The sequence below is a fragment of the Fusarium pseudograminearum genome, chromosome 2 (genome assembly GCF_000303195.2).
Source record: "Fusarium pseudograminearum CS3096 chromosome 2, whole genome shotgun sequence".
Classification (NCBI taxonomy): domain Eukaryota; kingdom Fungi; phylum Ascomycota; class Sordariomycetes; order Hypocreales; family Nectriaceae; genus Fusarium; species Fusarium pseudograminearum.
In genome coordinates, this window is record NC_031952.1 from 8,287,967 (window position 1) to 8,309,717 (window position 21,751).

The 21,751-nt window shown below is 46.4% G+C and overlaps 6 protein-coding genes across 6 annotated transcripts; 3 read left to right on the forward strand and 3 right to left on the reverse strand.

Moving 5' to 3' along the window:
- Positions 1 to 1,256: 1,256 nt before the first annotated feature.
- On the reverse strand, positions 1,257 to 2,872 carry FPSE_03738 (uncharacterized protein; the record flags this gene model as incomplete). Its single annotated transcript, XM_009256857.1, has 4 exons — positions 1,257 to 2,288; positions 2,343 to 2,414; positions 2,469 to 2,743; positions 2,812 to 2,872. The coding sequence occupies 4 exons, from the start codon at positions 2,870 to 2,872 to the stop codon at positions 1,257 to 1,259; spliced, it is 1,440 nt and encodes a 479-aa protein (XP_009255132.1).
- Positions 2,873 to 3,596: 724 nt separating this feature from the next.
- Positions 3,597 to 5,420, reverse strand: FPSE_03739 (uncharacterized protein; the record flags this gene model as incomplete). The annotated part of the gene is made up of 1 exon (XM_009256858.1): positions 3,597 to 5,420. The coding sequence occupies one exon, from the start codon at positions 5,418 to 5,420 to the stop codon at positions 3,597 to 3,599; it is 1,824 nt and encodes a 607-aa protein (XP_009255133.1).
- A 1,628-nt stretch (positions 5,421 to 7,048) lies between these two features.
- On the forward strand, positions 7,049 to 11,487 carry FPSE_03740 (uncharacterized protein; the record flags this gene model as incomplete). Its single annotated transcript, XM_009256859.1, has 3 exons — positions 7,049 to 8,048; positions 8,105 to 8,774; positions 9,003 to 11,487. The coding sequence occupies 3 exons, from the start codon at positions 7,049 to 7,051 to the stop codon at positions 11,485 to 11,487; spliced, it is 4,155 nt and encodes a 1,384-aa protein (XP_009255134.1).
- Positions 11,488 to 12,426: 939 nt separating this feature from the next.
- FPSE_03741 (uncharacterized protein) lies at positions 12,427 to 13,459 on the forward strand (the record flags this gene model as incomplete). The annotated part of the gene is made up of 2 exons (XM_009256860.1): positions 12,427 to 12,533; positions 12,691 to 13,459. The coding sequence occupies 2 exons, from the start codon at positions 12,427 to 12,429 to the stop codon at positions 13,457 to 13,459; spliced, it is 876 nt and encodes a 291-aa protein (XP_009255135.1).
- A 290-nt stretch (positions 13,460 to 13,749) lies between these two features.
- Positions 13,750 to 15,270, reverse strand: FPSE_03742 (uncharacterized protein; the record flags this gene model as incomplete). The annotated part of the gene is made up of 4 exons (XM_009256861.1): positions 13,750 to 14,215; positions 14,263 to 14,935; positions 14,982 to 15,117; positions 15,166 to 15,270. The coding sequence occupies 4 exons, from the start codon at positions 15,268 to 15,270 to the stop codon at positions 13,750 to 13,752; spliced, it is 1,380 nt and encodes a 459-aa protein (XP_009255136.1).
- Positions 15,271 to 18,368: 3,098 nt separating this feature from the next.
- FPSE_03743 (uncharacterized protein) lies at positions 18,369 to 20,690 on the forward strand (the record flags this gene model as incomplete). The annotated part of the gene is made up of 1 exon (XM_009256862.1): positions 18,369 to 20,690. One exon carries the CDS (start codon positions 18,369 to 18,371, stop codon positions 20,688 to 20,690), a length of 2,322 nt encoding a protein of 773 aa, XP_009255137.1.
- Between the last annotated feature and the right edge of the window lie 1,061 nt (positions 20,691 to 21,751).

Genomic DNA, 21,751 nt, shown 5'->3' on the forward strand with positions numbered 1-21,751 from the left:
GTTTTCTTCCCGATGTGAAACCGATTACACCAAGGAACACGAGGCGGAGTTGAAGTCAGGAAGAGAGCTGGTTAATGTGATCCTAGGAGGACAAATTCCTTTGAATAGATTGGGCCCCATCGCTAATCCATCTGGTGGAAAGTTCAAATACCCGTATGAAAAACGTCGAAACAAGGACACAGTCAACGCTTTGCGACGGGCTGAGGCGAATCTCGATGCCTTCTGGGCCGAGCTCGACAGGTTGACCAAACCAATAAGACTCAGTACAAGGACCTTGCCCTCTACAGTCTGTTGTCTCGCACTCTGCGAAGGACACCGGAGTGGGTAGAGCCCGAGCAGACCAAGAAGAAGGGACAGCCTGGTGGTACCGACAAGGATCTCGTGTTCCTTAATCGCCCACTATCCAACTTGTTCCTGGGCGAGTCTGAGCAAGAGACTCCAAAGACTGGTCTCAGGAAAGAAGAAGAGCAAGGCAAAGACCAAGGGCGAACCAGCAAAGGCACAAAACGTCGACACGCCCCCCGTTGAAGTCCCAGAGCCTGAAAATGTCGACAAGCAACCAACATTCACCGTCGACGCACGAGCGCTCAAAGTCTTCCGCACTTTGTTCTTCAACCCAGAAGTAACAAGCTCTCCTGGTGTCATCTCTTGGAACGACTTTCTCCACGCCATGGGCTCGACGGGTTTCCAGATCGAGAAGCTGTACGGTTCAGTGTGGCAGTTCCAGTCTACTTCGCTGGATGTTGACCGCGGTATTCATTTCCACGAACCGCATCCAAAGGGAAAGATTGACTTTCAGATTGCTCGACGACATGGACGTAGACTTGCGAGGACTTATGGCTGGCATGGTGGAATGTTTGTTCTAAAAGGAAAATAGGTGGTTATCTTAGGAGGGAAGAAGGATATTTACGAATTTTCTAGATAGGAATGATTTAGGACTGCTATATAAATTAAAATATAAGAGACTATTTTGCTTTCTTTCTTTATTATAACTTTAACTATATATATTTTCTATTAGTAGGATCTTAATAAAGTATAGTATAGGTATAGTAGAGATAAATAGGCTTTTAAAGAATCTCTATCGATTTATTACTATATGAAGTTATTGTGAAAGTAGAGATTTAAAAGGATATAGAAATTATAGTTAATGATTAGCTACAGATTTGCATTTATGCCTCTTTGATATGCTTCATTTTCGGAAAACAGGTGCTAGTAACACTATTTGATAGGTCTCAAACTCATTTTATTTAACCACATCACTCGGCTAACTGAAGACCGCGAATAGCAACACGAGCCCTCACAGATACACCAGACCCAACATCAAACTCGCCTTCATGAACCATACCATCAGCACCCGACACATCGTTAAACGGAATATCGACTGTTCCCTGCTCACTATTGCCGTTCTGCAGCACGAGGCGGAAGCTAGAAGGGCTCGACAGCTGCTCAGCAGTAATGGGGAATCGGAATGCTGCGTCGAAGGAGGGGTTGAAGATGTCTGTTCCAGGAGAGTATGACTTGACAGGCGTGACGAATTCCTTGTCGCCCCATGTGACCTTGACGCTGGGCTTGAGCTCGTCGCGGTTACCGTTGAGACCGCTGACGCTGGCGATGAGGACGGTGGCGAGACCGCAGATCTCTCCCTCGTTCTGGCTGCTGGCGGAAATGCTGTTGGTTTCGCCGACAAAATTGAAGAACTTGCCGTGGATAGTGACTCTGGTGTCGACAGGCTGGCCCTTGTGCCTGAGGCTGAGCTCTTGGGTGCCTCCGTTGAGTAGAAGCTGCTTGACGGTAGTAGTAGCGATACCGATGTCATCGTCACCGCCAAGGTCCTCATCGTTGATGTCAATAGTAATTTGTTGCTCGTAGTCGGTGACAAGGAAATCATGAGTCTCGTTCCACTTAGGATCGTGCTTATTCTTGATTGTCGAAGTACGCCACTCGCCCTCTGCGCCGACGGCGACGTCGCAGTAGCAGTCGGGAATATCCTTGACGATCTTTTGCAAGAGTCGCTTGGCTCCGCTCTTCTTCTCCCCAGTGATTTCGGTAGCGGAGTCGACGGTAAGGCGGAGGACACCGAGGTGGGGCTGGAAGGTCTTGAAGTAGTCGTTGTTTGAGGACATGTTGACGAGGAAGCGGTTTGGTAGGACGGCCATGGAGGAAATGATGTTGAGGATGACCTTGCGGACGGTCTTGTCGATGATGGAAAAGTCGGCGATGTTGGCGGCATCGGTGAAGTCGAGTTCGATGGAGGGAGGGTTGATGAAGGCGACTTGAGCAGCTCCGATCTGTGTACGTTAGCGCCGTTATTTCCGTCTCGTTTCGCTGACTTGGGAACATACCAAAGGCATAACATTCGTGATAGGGCACAATAGGACCGACAGTCTTCCTCGGAGTTTGACATGCTCGATACCCTAGCATCGGTGGTTAGCATGGCTCATCTTGAGGGAACAGCTGCGATTACTTACAATCTTGGGAACCATGCTTGCATCAAGCTCGAAGTCACATTTACCATCCCAGTCCAAGTTCATGTCAAGCTTGATACCCTCCTGCGGGGTTCTGTGGACGTCGACGTGAGAAAGCTTGAGAGGCTCATTTCCAAAGTCGGCCTTGACAAACTTCAAGTTGGCCAGAGGACCTGGTAGCATCTGCTCCAGCATGGGCTCGACAATGTCCTTGACCATCTGGCCGCCAGCGACGTTGATGTTTGGCCATAACTGGGCGATTATGTCGTTGATGAAGCCTGGGAGCTGTCAGTGAGATCATTTCTAGCTGTGGTGGGGTAGCTTGCTAGCTGCCTAGCTATCTTACCTGCGGACTCTGCGCCTCCAGAGGCAGTGAGAGTTTCTTGAAGGGAAGACATGTTGTTCATGATGGGCGATATGAAGTTTGTAGGAGGAACAAAGAATTGATAGGAATGTTAGAGAGTTGCTGTATAAATAATAATGACGATGGAAGTGAAGCTAGAGGTGGAGGTGGAGGTTTCGGTTTGCGGGGTTTGACGCGACACGACATTGATTCAGCAGGAAGTGACAGTCTAGAACAAGGATTGACGTCACTCTGCTTCACTGCAGGGGGTACAAACTTGTTAGCTTGTGCTTTGGTGAGGCCATCACTGTTTCTAAGAAGTTACTATTGGTGGACACCTCAAACAAAACAAGACAAGAACGTGGTTGATGTTGATTGACCTCGTCACAGATCTTTCCCAAGCTTGGCACAAGCTTAATTCTGGGCCGTGTCACTAAAAATACTACCGTAACAGGGATCGCCAGGGAATCACAGTCGTCGTGCATGTCATTGAAACTGGTAAGCGGGAATAACGGGGCCCGTTATCAGTTATCTCGAGCTTGGATATCTTATCGAGTTCTTCCGTTACCTCTTTCACATACTTTTGTTGAATAATTACATCGATTGAATTCAACGACATAGTTAATACTAATAACTTAGCTGTAGATAATTATCTTTCATATTTTACGCTATTTAAAGAAAAGACCAAGCGTTCACAATGTACGGTACTGCTATGGGAAAACCGTTGGTAACAGGGTAGCCTTTAACTGGAACCGCCTATCCTGAGAGACATCGTATATCAGATCTGACTAGACAAGGTGGAATGCCTTTGGATGAAACTCTTTATTTCCCAGGTCATCCATCGCTTCGCCGTTCATCAAATCAAACACATAACACTCGCCAATGAACCGGAAGAACTCTCCGAATCGTCGCAAAACAAAAGGCGTAGCTCCCCCAAACAAAACACAAATAATGTCACCCTCCTCCATAGTCTTTGGGCCAAGGCCAATGCAGGACAAGTCCTTTGTCAAAAATAGCCTCCTCTCATGCGCTGCGTCGAGATGAAGGCTAAACACGTTGACGTGGTCATTGCTATTCGATTTTGGTGGCATCAAGTACTTGGTATTCTCTTGTTGGATATCAACTGCATCTCCAAAGCCTGAGTCGCGGCGAAGTCGATGATATACTCGCCACATATGTTCCCAGAAATGACTCAACGGTTGGTCACTCATCCTCTCACGGTTGTTGAGGCTCCAGTCACCCGTCAAAGTAACCATGAATGCGCGAGCGATTGCTTCAGTTGACTGGTATCGAGATTCGAGATGATCATAGGATTTGGTCCATGTTGCCCAAATCTGAGGGTCGTGTGAAGCAAGGTCTGACTTTGACATGACCTCAAAAGTAGTATTGACAGTGTCGATTTCTAGTCCTTCGAGGCCTAGAACATGGTTAGGTAGATGATTGACCACAACCGCTGGACGGCCACTCGAAGCACGGTTCAGTGTTTCCACCAAGCGTCGCCTCTTATGATCTTGTTGATCCCAGTCGAAATAGGATATTCTGTCCCACTCCGTTGTTGCTGAGAAATCAACCGCCCAGGAAGAATATTGATTCCAGTTGGGAACATATCGGATCAGTGACAGGATGGCAAGGCTGCCGGTTGATGTGATAATGTGCCGTGTGGCATCACAAAAGACTTGATCAGTTGGCTTGTGATAGTCCGCCTGCAGTGGTGGCGGTAGAGTTCCTGTATCACTCGCTTCGTCTGTCAACGAAAGAAGAGAGTAAACTCTATCCCGTGGGACCGATGCCTTGAAACGCATGGCTTTGTTAAGAAGGGTAGTAAGATCCCATGGCAAGCCCAACTGCTCCAGTTCCAGGAAAAATTTTGAGGATCGGAGTGCTGGAAGAGTTGCTGGAATGAGACTCAGAGGGCTGACGTGAAAACACATTGACAATAACCATGATGCTGCGGGTACGAGCTTGTCCCAGGATATCGTGTCGTTTCCACAAATCATGGGAGCAGGAAGTTTCGATAGAGCTACTTCCTGTATAATCCATGACCTGACGAACCAGGGTCGAGATAGGATCTCGCCAAAGGCGGACCATGCGGGGTCTTGAGCATCTGGGAGTCCTAGTGCTAGGAATTCCTCCTTCGTATATCGACTGCGTTTTCTGGTGCCAGTGGGATTTATGTCTACCTTGTGGAAATTAGACATCAGATCAACCAGAGGTAAAAGCTTGTCGATATCTGGCACACTGGTTCCCAGCCAGACGATGGTTCCAAGAGACGATGAGTATATGTCTTTCATCATATCGACTTGGATTGCGCGCTCCGTTTTGTCATCTTGGTTAATACAGATCTGGTCAATCCAAATCCATTCCGTTTCTCGTTGAAGTGACCGCAACGAAGCGATAGCCTCTTCGAGATTAGGGGTAATCATCAGTGTTTGGCCATTACATTGGACAGATCTAGACCTGCCTAGATTGCCCCAGCAGTAACTCAGTGCAGTGTAAAGAGGAGATTGGGCAAGCTCAAAAGAGACCACCTCGAGCTCTTGAACTACTGTTGTAGGCGTAGGTAGTCGAAGAAGTCGGAAAAATCCTGGATTTAGAGGTAAATACATAGACATGTTGATAGTGATAGAGTAATCTTCCTTTTAGTATGTCGGCAGTGGAAATTATTTTCGAATCTTGATGATGTTAAGATAAAGAGTCGTTACAGCGCTATGTTACTTAAATATCATCTGGAGCGGATTCAACCAAGGAACCCACACTTTAGAGGCTATGGCTGTACGCCTTGCTGGTTTTCCAAGGTTGACTGACCAGTAGGCGAGAGTGAGAAGACAGCCTTGAGTCTTGTATTCACAAGCGGGCGGGGATATCAGCTGTTGGACTCTATTGGACAGGGTTCGGACCCAGTCTTTATCGTTCTACCATTAGGTGGACTAGGTGACAATCAACATCAAAGCCGGCTCATATGTAGAAATACTAGCCTTCAAACACTACCGTATGAGCTCATGAAATCGGGTAGCGTATGTGGATACCACACCTGTAGTATTGCATGCCAATGTAGGCTTTCCACAGCTCTGAGAGAGGCCTAGAAGTAATAGTCGCTCTTTCCTGCCGAGCTAATAACAAGTTAACCTTTCAGTGGCTTTTTGGTAGCTTGACTCCACAGACGCTACCCAATTCCACGAGTTGATCTGGTATTATCAGTATTCCTATCGTAAAAGTAACTTTACTTATTGGATATGCTAGTTACTTCTAAACTCGCCTGTCTATCAGCCTCTATGTAGAAGAGGGGAGACGCAGACGGGCGGCTCAAAGTATCTCCTGAGGCTGAATTCTGCCTATAGGTCTTACGCTAAATCGTGCAACCTCTACTTTTTAGCTCGACTTTACCTATCATTATCTTGTCTGAAAGAGAATTTGTATTAATGGCAGAGGCGTTATAGTAGAAATATAGATACTTTTAACTTCTTATAATATCGATTGGGTGGCAAGTCTTCTTTATCCTATTATTGATTCATTAGGCATCTAGAGAAGAGGGTGTCATATCCGCAGGCGTTATGTGGCCTTAGGAGATGGCGGGAAGAAAAAAAGAGACATTTTGTACTCCTCCTCGATCCTTAGCATCCAAGCCTGCGGCCAACCCCACCACATCTAGTTATAAAATACACTTGACTGACAATCACAACCATAGACACTTCAGACAAATAAGAATGGCAGCATTAGATCATTGACTGCGGCTGAAATTGTTCCATATTCGATTCTCCACGTCAGCATTTTTGCCCAGACCTTTCAGCTGGCATAGGGATTTTGGTTGGCTGAGCCTTCTGCCTGCATCAGGCTCTGCTGATGTTAGGTTGCAATTCGGACGCCAAGGTTGAATCCATTTCAGCCATTGTGAACGCCTCGAGGCGTAGAGGCGGTGCCTAGTGCTTATGTTACCAATGAGTCATCGTCCTGGCCTAATCTGGACATGCACCTAGTCTTCAAGGGTATTGATCGCCAATGTGGCGCTGAGAGGCGCATCGAGAAACGACATTCTTCTTCCTGTAGCTTGGTCATGTTACCTGTAGCAACGTCACCCATTTACCGCTCTTGCATTAAGCCTCTGTCCCTCTTCTGTCGAAGCCTATACATGGTCTCGACTCGCACTGGGGGCCTTGCGACTCAAGAGAAAATCATCGCGTCGCTCCGACTTTACACCTCAAGATTCCTCTGACTCTTGTTTACACATTCAGTTTCAGGGAAAATGGTAGACTATGAAATTTATACCGTTGGCTGGATCTGTGCGCTCCGAGCAGAGCTTGTCGCTGCTCAAGAACTTCTTGATGAAGAGCTGATGGATCCTGTCCCAACATCAAAGAATGACAACAACACCTACACCCTTGGGAAGATCGGACCTCATCATGTCGTTATCGCTGGGCTGCCTCGTGGAGAGTACGGAGAGACCAGTGCCGCAACCGCTGCAAGGGATATGGTCCATACATTTCCCAATGTCAGAATTGGCTTCATGGTAGGCATTGGTGGAGGTGTTCCGACAAAGTATGATGTCCGTCTGGGTGATGTCGTGGTGGGGTCTCCTTCGTACCGCAGTGGTGGCCTCATCAAATATGATCATGGGCGAGCTACTCAAGGTGGAGGCACTGACCTCATGGGATCCTTAAATCAGCCCCCGGTATCTATCCTGACAGCTATCACCAAGCTGTCGGCATTCCACGACAGACGAGGACACAATTTGAACCAGGCAGTTGACAAGGTGTTGACAAAGAACCCGAGGCTCGTGCGACTAGGCTACCAACGACCGCCAGATGACATAGATAGGCTATACGATGCTGGGTTCATCCATCCATCCCGTGGAGAGGAATGCTCAGCTGTTTGTCCGGACATGAACCTCAAACAAAGACGCCCGCGCTTGGAAAGCGATGATAACCCCAAGATTCATTATGGTCTGATAGCATCTGGTAGCAAGCTGATGGAGGATTCCGTTGCAAGAGATCACCTGGCAGAGACGGAGCATGTATTATGTTTCGAGATGGAAGCAGCTGGCTTGGCTAACCACTTCCCTTGCGTGGCTATCCGAGGCATATGTGACTATTCGGACTCTCACAGAGGTCGTACATGGCAAGGCTATGCGGCTCTTGTAGCTGCAGCCTATGCAAAAGAGTTGCTTCTACAGATCTCGCCTGAGAACATCAAGCAAGAGGAAACGATGAAGGAAATCCTTCAGGGGATCGAGGACGTGAAGACAGGTTAGTAGATAAATTGCTTTTCAATGTCACTGAATCATTAACAACTTGTACTCTAGGTCTTGAGCCTCTAGCCAAGACGAGTCAGAACGTTGAATATTTGAATGACGAGAGAAAGAGGAAAGACGAACTGAAGATTATTGACTGGCTTAATGCCGTTGATTATGTTTCCGAGCAATATGACTTTTTGAAGCCCCAGCAACGTCAACCAGGAACAGGCCAGCAGTTCTTGAGTTCCGAAACCTTCCAAACCTGGCTGAGAACTAAGAACTCATTCCTTTTTTGTTCCGGCATGCCTGGAGCAGGCAAGACAATCACCACTGCCATCACTGTTGAATACCTCATTTCGAAGTTTAGAGATGACCCTACAGTCGGCTTGGCATACGTCTACTGTAGCTATCAAAAGCGTGATCAGCAAAAGGCCCAAGATTTATTTACGAGTCTTCTCAAACAACTTACTCTCCATCAATCGCCTTTGCCAAAAGCTATACACGAACTCTACAAGAAGAATTACAATGGGAGAGAAAGACCTTCATTTGACGACATCGTGACTACTCTGCAGAAAGTGGTCAATGCATTTTCGACTACCTTTATTGTCATTGATGCGCTAGATGAACACGACTCATGGGATGAATTTCTTTCTCATATCCAGATTCTTCAGGATAAGACCACGGCAAACATTTTTCTCACTTCACGCCCGAAACCGACCCTGCCGGGCAAATTGCAAAGGTGCTTCATGCATGATATCCAGGCCGATGACCAGGATGTGGGGTTATACGTTGACCAGCGAATGAAAAAAATGATGTTGCTCGGTGAAGGGAACAAAGATTTGTCAGATACAGTGAAAGAAGATTACCGAAAGTTGATCAGGGAGAAATTAAGTCAGGCTGTCAATGGAATGCAAGTCTCCCACTTCATACTGGGCTAATCAGGACGCGATATACTGACACTCTACAGATTTCTCCTCGCTCGAATCTATCTTGATAGTCTCATGGATGAAACAAATCTCAACAGCATCAGAACATTTTTGGATAACCTACCCACTGGTTTGAGAGCTTATGCGGATGCGTATGAGAAGACCATTCTCAGGATCAGAAACCAAAGAATGAAACGCCGAGACTTGGCAAGAAGAGCACTCGCGTGGCTCACATTTTCACAAGAACCTTTTAAAAAGGCGCAGTTTCTACACGCGGTTAGTATACAGGAGGGGATGTCGGAACTTAAAGACGGGGATTTAGAGATCACCAACATTATCCTCGATGTCTGCATGGGTCTTGTCACGATTGATGAAGGGTCACGAACCGTCAGATTGCTGCATTTTACCACAATGGAGTATCTGAAGGCGAATCCAAATTGCCTGCTATCTTTGGAAGCTTCAGATAATCCAATGTTTGTCGACAATCCATCAGACTTGGAGGTCGAGAGAAGCGTTGCCAGACGATATTACGAGATGAAGCTTACCACAACCTGCCTGACTTACCTGCTATTCGACGAATTCAAAAGCGGTCAGTGTCAGTACGCTGTGAAACCTGATTTCAGACGGCAGGTTACACACGAGAACAGTGACCTACAAGATCGACTTGTCAAGTATCCGCTGTATTCCTATGCCGCGAGGTATTGGGTTCATCACGCTGGCGAAGGCGAACCATGCAGCAAAGTATTGGAATTTTTGAATAGCGAGTCTCACGTGAGCGCATCGAGCCAGTGCATAGCAGCATTTCGCTGCGGCGTGGACCGCATATTCTATGATAAGAGCGTTCATTTGGGTCGTGTTACTGGTCTTCATTTAACAGCATTCTTAGGACTCCAGACAGAGACTGTCTCCCTGCTCAATACTAGGATGGAAACAGATGTCAGAGATGGATGGGGTCGCACACCGCTGTCATATGCCTCCGAAGAAGGACATATTGATGTAGCGAGTCGACTTCTGGATTTCCAAGTCGATGTAGAGTCAAAGAGTAATTTGGAGGACTACAACTCGCCACGAACAGCACTCTCCCATGCGGCAAAGCAGGGTCATGCAGGGATCGTCAGATTGTTGCTCACAAAAGGAAGAGCCACTCCCGACTCAATGCCGTCATTAGGAGACGGTAAATTCGAGCGGACTCCACTGTCCTTCGCTTCGGAAGCTGGACATCAGGATGTAATCAGCATTCTGCTTGGGGGGCAAGGGGTAGATCCAAACTACAAAGATCATCTTTCCCGAACTCCATTGCACTACGCGGTACAGGCTGGACATAATGCCATTGTGGGAACGTTCCTAGCAACCGAAGGTGTCGAGCTTGAACGCAAAGATTGGGATGGCAAGTCACCATTACACTATGCGGCGCAGGCAGGACATGAGGCTATCGTCAGGCTTTTTATTGCCACAAAAAGGGTAGATCCTGACCTCTCCGATGACAATGGTATGACACCTCTTTCCCACGCAGCGAAATCTGGACACGAAGATGTTGTGAAGTTACTTCTTGCGGCAAACAAAGGTCACTCGGATCCATTAGACGGCAGAGATGGCAGCCTTTTCCCACTCATTCTTAAACCATTGTCTGATTCAGAAAAATGCCAACCACTGGCAGATATAATTAAGACAATGATAGTTAGCGGAGGTGTGTACGCGAACTGCAGAGACAACAAGGGACGTACACCACTATTCCATGCAGGATTGAACGGCCAAGAATCAATTGTGAAATTATTCCTTTCTAGGACGGATGCGGAGCCTAATACTCAAGATTCCGAGGGACGCACAGTTCTCAGTCATGCAGCATGTCACGATAACGGGATCGTTGAGCTGCTACTTTCTTTCAAGGGAATAGATCCCGATCTAGCTGATGAAAATGGCCGCACGCCACTCTCACATGCAGCAGAATCACGGCATGGTAGTGGTTTCCAACTGTTACTTGCAGATGATCGGGTGGGTGCTGACAGTAAAGACACTTTTGGGCGGACTCCACTCTCCTATGCAGCAGGACGTAAGGACGCGAGCAAGGTTAAGTTACTGCTGGACATCCCAGGAGTAAATCGGAACACCACAGATGCGTTAGGGAGAACACCCTTCTCATACGCAGTAGAGACCGGCGACCTGGAATCTTGCGAGCTATTTATTGAGGATGTCCGCGTGGACGCAGACTGCCCAGATAATTTTGGAAGAACGCCACTCTTTTATTGGGCTAAAAGAGCAGAGGTGCTTCGTAAGAAGCTCGGTTCCAAAAGAAAGAGCTATAGTCATCTTGACTTAAATGCTGAAGACTATCAGAAGCGGGATGAAGAGGAGTTGGACCAAATACGGAGATTGACGAGGAAGTTGCTTGCAGAAAAAGAAGTGGATATTGTGTCACTAGATACAGATTGGCGAACACCGGCAGACATGATGCCAGAGTTGAAAGACTTTGTGAAAAACCCACTACTACGGCAACAGGGAAAGAAAAGGAAAGAGATTTCGGAATAGCTTGATAGATTAGTGAAGTATATAGAAAGACACGATGCATTGCCACTGATATCTTGTGCTAGTTCTCGATAAACTGTTGATCATGATAGTCGTAAATGCAAATGAACCTCGACTGATCGATGAGATCAGCAACACTCAACCTTGCATAATCTGCCAGACGATAGCAATAAATATGATGTTGGTCCTATTAGTTATCGTAATATTGCTGTAGCTATGTAGCTTGCTTAAAAGAATGCTGGTAGAGTTTTGTTTCTTTAAGTATTGATCGCGCATTCCACTGATGCCGAAAGAGGTATCATTCGACCGAGAATATGAACTTGAGAGTTTGGAGTGTTCAAGAAGTTATCGCAGCTTCTGCTATCATGTCGTCTGCAGGCTTTGGCGTGTAGCGCTTGGAAACTTCCTGGTGTGTTGGAATTTCCTGTTGCATTACGAGATAAAACAAGAAGCATATCGTAATTCACATACCTATAAGGGATGAAAAGACCAGCCAGATCTGATTGGTTCATTCCAGGGATAGAACATTTAGATTTAGTTAGCATAAATTGCAAAACTTATCTCATTTCTTCATTACTGGAACTCACCGTCTTTACATGGCATGTTGAATGATTATGACAAGTCGGAATCTGTGATAGCAGTCTTATTGGTTATGCTTGATAACAATCAATTGATGTGTTGGCGCGACGTTGGCAAGACACGTATTAACACGTATTACACGACGGAAGAATAATTATACCGACAAGTATTCTTTTCACCCCACCATTCCAATTTTTGAATCCTCCAACATCAAGACACACACCGTATCATGGCTTCCTTCGCAAGATCCTCTTCAAAACTGATTAAATTACTAAGTAATGAATCAGGAAACCCCAATTTGACAATAGTCGACACAATCCTATCCAACCTAGGGATTGCAGATGTTTACTCTTTACATGCAACATGTCGATCTCTGCGATGGCTAGTCAATTACATGACGGATTCACCGTGCTTGCTCAGTATCACAAAACAATTGCAGCCTTTTGTCAGCGACCCAACACAATTCCGAAGTGAGCTTGGGAAGCATGGTGGGCTCATCGCTGGAGACTTTGTGCGCAATTTCTTCGAGTTTGGCCGTTGGCATGTCAATTCTCTCATCTTATATGTTGAAAGAGGATCTAAATGCCAGGGGTTGATCCGATATCTACTCCAACATGAAGGCTACAGAACCTACTCCGAAAAATTAGTGTTTCGTCGTGATAGCGCCCCGAATCTATTCATCGTCGTCAAATCAACACGAGATCCACCCATTATCGATATCATCAACGACGCCGGCACAACAGCAGATCTGAATTTCATTTCCTGGAATAAGGCTTATTGTCTTCTTCCAGTTCCGACTATACAACATCACAAAGTTTACCTTCTCAAAGCATTCGACAATGCCCTTGGCCAATCACTACGTCAATGGGCTAAACTGGGTTGGACAACAAGAGACATTCTTTGGCCTGATTTGACAAAAGAACTCATTTCCGACAAAGAATGTCGTCTAATTGGTGGGCCAAGCAGTCTGATCATTAACCTTGGGGATAATCCTCCAGGTGATTACACCCCCGACTATGTTCTGGAGAGATGCATCTATTCCATGGTATGGAAGATGATGGGCTCTTCCAGGCGTCTACTCGCCACTATAAAACCGGCGCCCATCTCACATGCCCTTCGCCACCCTTACACAAACGGTGACATCGGCGATGGAAGCAAGGATTGGTGGAGATTTTTACGCGAGCGATTAGAACGTTGGATTTATGTCGAGGTAGTCAAGACGGATTATGATCAACGACCTCATGGATTTTACTTTCTGGCCCCAGGAAACTTTCGCGTGTCTATTCCTGTCGGATATCAAGTGCCTGATACATGGGACTATGCAGATGACCAGATCATCCCATGGTTCAAAGAGTGGGAGAAAAGTTGGACGATGGGAAACGAGTACAAAGGTTAATAATTTGTTCTTTTTGTATCACATAACACGACTTTTAGCGACGGCGTTTCTCGTCCGAGGGCCTTTTGAAATAGATTGGACTAACAGCCTGAAGTTTTAGACACATCGCCCCCAAGAACCCTCTCCTCGTGCTTGCTCCAAACATGTCGTCAATATGGCCTCGGAATTCGCCCCTACTCGCGCGTCACTAAACAGTCGATCAAATCTCATATTTAGTATGGTATAGATTCTCATTATTAAATACTACAACGGTTCATACGATAAATATTCTCATTAAATCAAGTTTTAAATCATGCCTGAGACGTTTGAGATCTTTCGCTCCTCCAGTCCATCTCTATATCCTTCATAGCAACCAGATGCGTTTCATCGGTTTGCCCATATTCCACCTCATATGTGCGATTGCAAGTGATGCCAATAGGGTCGATACGTGATGGAGGTGTTTTGTCGACGTGAGAAGTTGTACCAAGCTGTGCTCTTGAACGGTTTCGGCTTGCATTGGTGCCTCCGTTCGTAGGCTTGTTGCTGCCGTATTGATCGTAGGTCTGGTAACCGCGTCGAGATGTACCAAGAACCTTGGGGAAGATTTGGACGAGAAGCATACGGAAAGAGGGCAGACAGGCGCACATGATTCCGACGTTGCCTTCGATGGTGGACCATCTTGTAACAGCGAGGTACTCCCATGTCGGGTTGTTCGAGCCTTTACCTGTACCCGCTCGGACGGTGGCTGTAAGTCGAAGAATACTCATGATGGTGACGCTGGGGAAATGTTAGTGGCAGACAAGATAGATGAGGGGAAGACTTACAAAATGCCAACGCTAAACATCATGCCCACGCCAATCTTCTTCCTCCAATCCAAATTCATCTTTTTCAATTGTGAAAGAGGAATAGTCAAGATCCATATATCAAGCGCAATATTCACAGCTGCACTCGACCATGTAATAGCGTTGACATCAAGACATGTCCCAGTATGTTCATGATCCCACTTTGTCCAAAAGTAGCTGATGGGCTTGCATTGGAAGATGGTGATAAAGACAAAAACCAGACCAAAGATGGATGTGAAAATAACAGTGGTCCAGAGGCTCTTTCGAACACCTTTCGTGGGGAATATCCGAAGGAAAAAGAAAATCATAGATAGCTTGAGGAATGTTTGCAAGCAGAAATATAAAATAGCCATGATGTAGAAGAGTCGGCCGAAATTCGTGACTTGCTCGGGCGTTATGGTCCAGATATCGCGGCCGATACCATTGGGAGCTAGACCGTATGCGTTGATAATGATGGACGGGACTGCAGCACACATGACAAAGACAATAAATAAATCATCCAGGCCAAGAGGCAGTTTTAGGAACAGTTTCGTGCCGAATCGTTGGAGGACAAATAGGCCTGACAGGGTGCCCATTACGGTATTCAGGGAAACGAATTGGCCTCGGTGGTCTCGTACGGGTGCGCCGCATGCTGTTAATGTGGTGTTTTTTGTGCCTAGGTGATGTTAGTGGATGTGATACACTGTGACTGATGGACATACTCATAGCCTCTGGGACTGTACACGATGTCAAGACACATTTCTCAATCTCTGCTTGAAGAGGGGCATTTGTGCATGAACATTTTACATCCCCGAGTTCACATGTTGAAGATTCGATCGCGGTAACCATGCATTTGGCCTTGTGTTGTCAGTAATGATATCACAAACATGGTGACTTGGTACTTACAGCACACTTTGGCAGTGTCGCTAACGCAGACATGGCAGCATCCTGAGCCAAAGCCAAAGGCAACGTCGCCAAAAGCCCAGCCAAAAGACTCCGAAACAGCATCATCGTGATGAAATACAAGACGACGAAAGTCAAGCCAAGCGGGGACAGAGGGGCTTATGTACGACACATGTAACAGACAGACACACTTTGCTTTTGCAACCTTCCCAAGGGAGTGGTCGTCCCCGGATATATAATGAGATCATATGCAGGGACATCCAAACTTGACACCACACTTTCAGCAGTCAGTGCAACGTCTGATCGCGGGACTAGACTGTTTTGAGCATAAGGGTTACGAGGTCCCTGTCTGCGCTATTGTTTAGTCTGCTTCACCTAGATCTGGCAGAAGCCACTTGTGGCAAAAACGGTATCTACTATCGGCATCTTCGGGTACCTCGTTGGTCGCCGATTAACTTGTACAGACCCGCTCAAGAGGCCGGTCAAACGATAGTGTCTTCCATGATTTTTAGTCCAACACGGGCGTTGCTCGTAAACTAAACCGAGAGTCGATTTGTCCCGTCTTGGCCCTTGAGAGATCGTCTGTGTCAATCAAGGTGATCAGCAGAAGAACTTTGACCAACCAATCGTAGCACGTACATCACCCTGAAACAGAAACTGTTATATGTGGCTTGTTACGGTTACCCTTTGTAATAAATAAATCACGAGTAAAAGTCCTGGTTCTCGGATCGCTATGTGTACCCACAATCTGCAGATCAGATCGTCGCTGATGGAAACAAAAAAAGAGTGGCTACAGCGGGAAAAAGGAAAGAAAAAAAAACTTCAAGTTTGTGGAGACATCCCCTGGCGGTGGATCTACGACACTGTAACTATTCCGTCAGCACTGATAGCGTCGTGGCCTGACTGGGTTCAGGTAGACCATCCGGAAGAGTTATTCCCATTCATTGGTTTGGATACTATATTGACCATTTCAACCAGCAGCCAACGGTTGACTGTTAGCCAGGAAGCAGCTTATGCTTTCCAAGACTAGAAAACGGTGGAGAAGTGCCCCTGACCTAAGAATCAAACTTGACCGGCGCTAGAATCACGCTTGGCTTGTGTGGCATCGGACCTTTTCCCAAGTCAGGTTCTAACCTCGGAATGAAGGCGCCACGTAATTCACTTGTTCGTATATGGGCATTGTTGTCGGAATTATAGTTCATGCTCGTGTGTTGCGTTATCTATCAGCCACAACTTGTACTCTTTTGGAATCCCTGTTCTTAACAGATGGACAACTACCCACCTTGGTATACAATCCACCAACTCTTTGGGCGTTTTTAGTGGAACTTCTGAGTCAGACGAGCGGAACCTCTACAGTGACGATTGTGGATAGTTTCCACAGAGAATAGCTTCAACTTTTCGCTACTCCGTATTGCCGGAAAAGTTAACCCGCGGGGGTAACACATGAGACGAAATTAAAGTCAGTTTATGCTATTTTCTGACATCCGCTAGCCAAGACTTCAGATTCATCCGATTAATCCCAACTATCCACATCATAAGGCTATTGATTTATCTTGTTCAGCTCTCCGTTCCCCGACCACTACATGACTCCAGATCCTCAACTATTGAATGATTTACATGACTCTGCATGAACGAATCGCCACTTTGCCAAGCCGGTTTGTTTCCGCTACCGACTTAACCTCGGAATGCCCCTTGCTCAATGACACCTTGCTGCCATGTGTTCCGCGCGCAGATCGCTGATCTGATTCACAATTTAGCTTAGCTGTGCCACTGGTGAATGGATCTCGGCACGCTTGCGCTTTGAACATTTTGACAGGTAGGGGTCGAACCCTCAAGGACAAATAGTGATGACGAGATCATGTGTGCTGCATTCACGTGTGTTACAAGCCAGGTTGATCAATTTGTCCCGCGAGCGGAACGGGCCTCGACCACATCAAATTTGACATTGAATCCTTCCATCTCGCGAGTTGGATGCGAATCGAGGCTAGTACAAACAAATACGGGGTCTTGACACCGTCGACATGACTAAGAAGGCTATCTGAAGTACGGTTGCGCCATCGGAAATAAACATCCCTTTCTGGACTTACCAAGCCAATAATTCATGATTTAGACTCACTCGGCTGGATCGAAATCTCCTCAACCCCACAAATGATCTTGCGGCTGAGGATCCAAGACCGAGTCTAATCGACTTTAACTCAATTTATGAGATTGGGAAGAAACTATTGACCAGCCTTAATGAGAAGGCTTAGATCGACTGCAAGGTCAGGGGCGATACGATGCAAAAAACAAAGGGGGACGCTTTAGCTTTTAGGCGAACTTACATAGGTTATGGTAGCCCGATATCCAATAGCACGGAATTAATCTTGGTGTATTACATATAGCCTCTCTTTCCATGACTCTTGATGCATGGAAGCGAAAGAAAATATTGTCTTTAAAGTTGTGCAGCCACCAAATGTAGCCTCTCTCTCCATTGTTACCCTAGATGATATTTACAAGTAATGGTCAGGTAAGGTCTAGAGAGATGTAATAGTTGGCTTACCCCCTCTATATGAATTTCACAGAATATTACTGTAGTTGTAAAGAACTCAAGTCCAGGTATTTGGACTATCTATCTTTCCGTGCCGCGTCGCTGCAGGATTTAAGGCTGACGTTTGCATTCTTCGCAGACTCTCAGTCAGCCATGAATCAGCTCCCAGACCATAAGCAGCCAATCATCTGGCCATTGAAAGTCATTGGAGACGAATGAAAAATAAGAATAACAAGACGTGAAGTATAAAATAATGGAAATACGGTTTATTGCTTCATGTATGAAACTAATCGATGACTTGTCTCGGCAGACTATAGTCAGTTGATATAAAGATTACTTCTTCTGTGACTTATTACACAGCATTCAAATAATGTCTTGAAAGTCTCGACTCTGGTGAAAGACACGCCAAGATAACAACAAATGATGTTGCAGTGGAGATGGAACCCATAACAACACAACTATACATGTTGCTTATGCTTACCGTTACATGCCCATTCAATCGTTCGATTTAAAATGCCTCATCCAGGAATCTGCTGTAGTTTCTAGCATAGCCCCAGCCCTAACCTACAGACAATACGATAAATACATGCCAGTCCTTTCCTCTTCCCACAATCAGACTATCACAATAGACCAAGGGGATATTTAGTTCAAACAAAGCAACACGAGCAGAAACAGCAACATGTCAGAAAAACCAGACAACTACGAATTCGAACGCAGCCTTAGAGCCAGCATCTCAAGGTACACCGAGGAGCGCTCACAGAGATACTGCAATCGCATGCACCCCCGGAGTGGCCCTGAGTCTGTTGGTCCGCATATCGACTACAGAGGATTGATGTCGTATCCTCGGTTGTGCGGTGTGATGACCGACGATGAGATTGCCCATACGATGAGTACAGACCCAGAGTGGCAGTCAAAAGCTCGTGGTTGTCGACTACACATCAGCGTGATCGAACAAGAAAATCATGATTACGAAGATGATGATGTTGATACGGTGGAGGATGAAGATCAGCCGACTTGGAAAGATCGGATAGTTGAAGGCAAAAACAGAAAGAGGGCGGATCTCACCTCGGTAGACCCCTGTATCTGTCTGGACGACAACGGCGTTGGAATCGCATTTCTGCTCGGCCTGGGACTTGTTATCAAAACCTGTCCTGATGGCCGTGTGGTACAAGCTGTGGTGGAAGAAAACGCCGAGAGGACTCGTGTGCAGATACCACCAACATGGGATCAAAGCAGCTTCATTACGCTCGCCAAGGTGTTCAGTCTACTTGCCCTTGCGCTGGAGCGCATAGATTTCCTCGGTGTACATGAGGACATGGAAAAAGCACTCGAAGAAGCGAGGTCAAAGATCCAAGACGAGCTCTTAGTGATTATTACATCCAGAACCAACGATACCGACTTGAAGATTGCGGCTCCAGTTTTACCGTTTCTGCCGCTTGATCGGTTATGCGGCAATGGTCAGAGCCTCACCTTGGAGCGATTTCAACAGATAGTCTCCAGAACTGTGCCATATTATGCCGTGGCACCAAGAGACAAATTCCATCGGGCTCAGTGCGGTTGCCTATTCCCTGGTGGACTAGCTGAGATTGGGAAAACATCGGTGGTTCCAGAGACCAAGGTCGTACCTCAGCGATTTTACGATGCTCACCAAAGCAATGCGTCAAACCTGAAGGACAAGATTGTCACTATTCCTAGTGATGAGTCTGTGGATAGTTACGTTGCACTTTCATACCCTTGGAAGTCATACAACTCTGAAGACCTCGAACGAATCATTGCGACGGTCGACAAGGATCTGAAGCACCGGTACTACTGGGTTGATCGATGGTGTATTGACCAAGAGAGTTTTGAGGACAAAGAAAAAGAGGTCCCAAAGATGAAGGACTACTACTCCAATGCCGAGTGCACGCTAATCCTTCCTGGAATCCCACTCCCTATCGAGCTTGCCCAATTGAATACCAATGGCGCAAAGGTCCAACTCTTCAACCCCCAATTCGCACAACAAGTCAAACGAATCTGGGAGGACTGTGAGTGGACTCGGCGCTGCTGGACATTGCAAGAGGCTTATATGAGTAAAGAATGTATTTTCTGGACAGGACAAGAAGGGACACCTCTCATTCATTGCACCCAGCTTCTTGGCATACTGCACAGTTCACCATTTGACGATCATCACTACATCAATGCCCTTCCGTACCTACCGGTTGACATTGGTCAGTTTGGCGATACAACGTTGGTAGGGAGGTCATTGGCAATCGCCGAGTCAACAGCAGAGTCAATTTACCAAAGATCCATCGTCAGATGCGCCGGTCACGGAACTATTCTCGATGCGAATGCCTACCAGCGCCCTTTGGCAGTGCTCGTGGACAAGATTCGCGGTCGGGAAGCAACTCTCGAGCTAGATGAGTACTACAGTCTCTTCTCCATGGCATCAGACAAGCTTCCCGCGGTCGATTACAAGATTAGCACTTTCCAGCTTCTGGAGAGGATGGTTAGCAGCGGTGCCTTGGGCGCGAATATCCTGTTGACCAACACTGGTAAAGGCTCTGGTGAAAAGGGAAGTTGGGTACCTCGCAGGTGTATTCAACGAGACCATTCAATGATAGGGATGGAGGTGAACGCGGCACAACCGACTGTCTCAGATGGTGCAATGATTGTCAGCGCATATCCACTCACCATCACCACCGAGGACGACGGACACGACCATTTTGCCGCAAGCACCCAGATGTCTATGCTGTATCCCCAGCCTTTGGGGGAGAGTATTTATGAAGTAGGTGTCTCTGGCACAATAAGTCGCAAGTTGAAGAAAGCTAGCAGTTATCTTCTACTAGAACCGCCGAACTGGGGACACGCGATATTCACAAGTGGGCTGGTGCTCTTGTCGACTGAAGAACAGAAACCAGGAGACCATTGTATGGTAGATGCTACACTTTTGGATAACATGACACAGGACAAGTATTTGGAGAACGGGCATATGTACGATGGTCAAACTTTCCGGCTTCTTTAGCTAGTCAAGTGGGTTGATCAAACCTGTACTGATTTAGTGGTTGATCTAAATATTAAATCACTCTTGGTCTATACGTGGCCTAAGAGTGGACTAAGGATTTTATCTGTACTGTCTTGAGTCCCTATTTTTAAGCAGCCCACCTGCCACTCTACAGATATTCCCACCGTAATTCAGTGCTATATCTGTGTAAATGTCAACTTTATCATTGATGATACTTACTATCATTGTTTGTAAATAATATCGTCATCTCTCTGGGGTAGAGTAAAATAGGCATTTTAATTCACAAAACCGATAATAATTGCGAGAATTCAGTGCCATTACCCTCCAACAGAATTAATTGCCAACTTTTATTGGTAGACAATACATAACAGACACAAAAGTGAAAACCGGCATATAGGAATTCCTGCCATGTTACGTCGCAATCATTGCAACCTCCCAACGACGACTTCACTTGGTGCTGCGGCTTCGCAGGGGAACAGAACCCATGCAACTTAATGAGCCCAAAACGCCAATTCTTGAAAGCCTCGCTAAATGCGTTATGAACCTACAACAAGCTATTGAAGACCTATGCCGACATGTCGGCATGGCTCCCAAGAAACGGATGCACAGACGACGAAGAAACAAGACAGCAAACACCCAAGAGCTCACGTCGACCAAATAAAAGAGCCCGACTTTCATCAGAAACGGCTGAAGAATGGATCACCTACTATCACAATGAATCCTCAGGCTCTTTGTAGAGGGGTAATTAAACCGCGACTCACACCCAAAACCCATCATTCACGGATCCAGTATGATCTTAAAATATCATCCAACCATGAAGTCGAATCCGAAATCGTTGTGGAGGTAGTCTATCAGGACAACTCAGCAATATTCCATCACTTAAAATAACCATTTACAGAACGATTTATGTCCCCGGTGCTGCCGCTATCAACAACCATTAACATGCCTGAGATGCCACCTAACGCATCTACGAGCGAATGCGGATGGCTAAAAACGATAAATAGAGCACCTATTACTGATTATCAAAGAGATAATACACCAACCCCCCCCCCCCCTTGAGG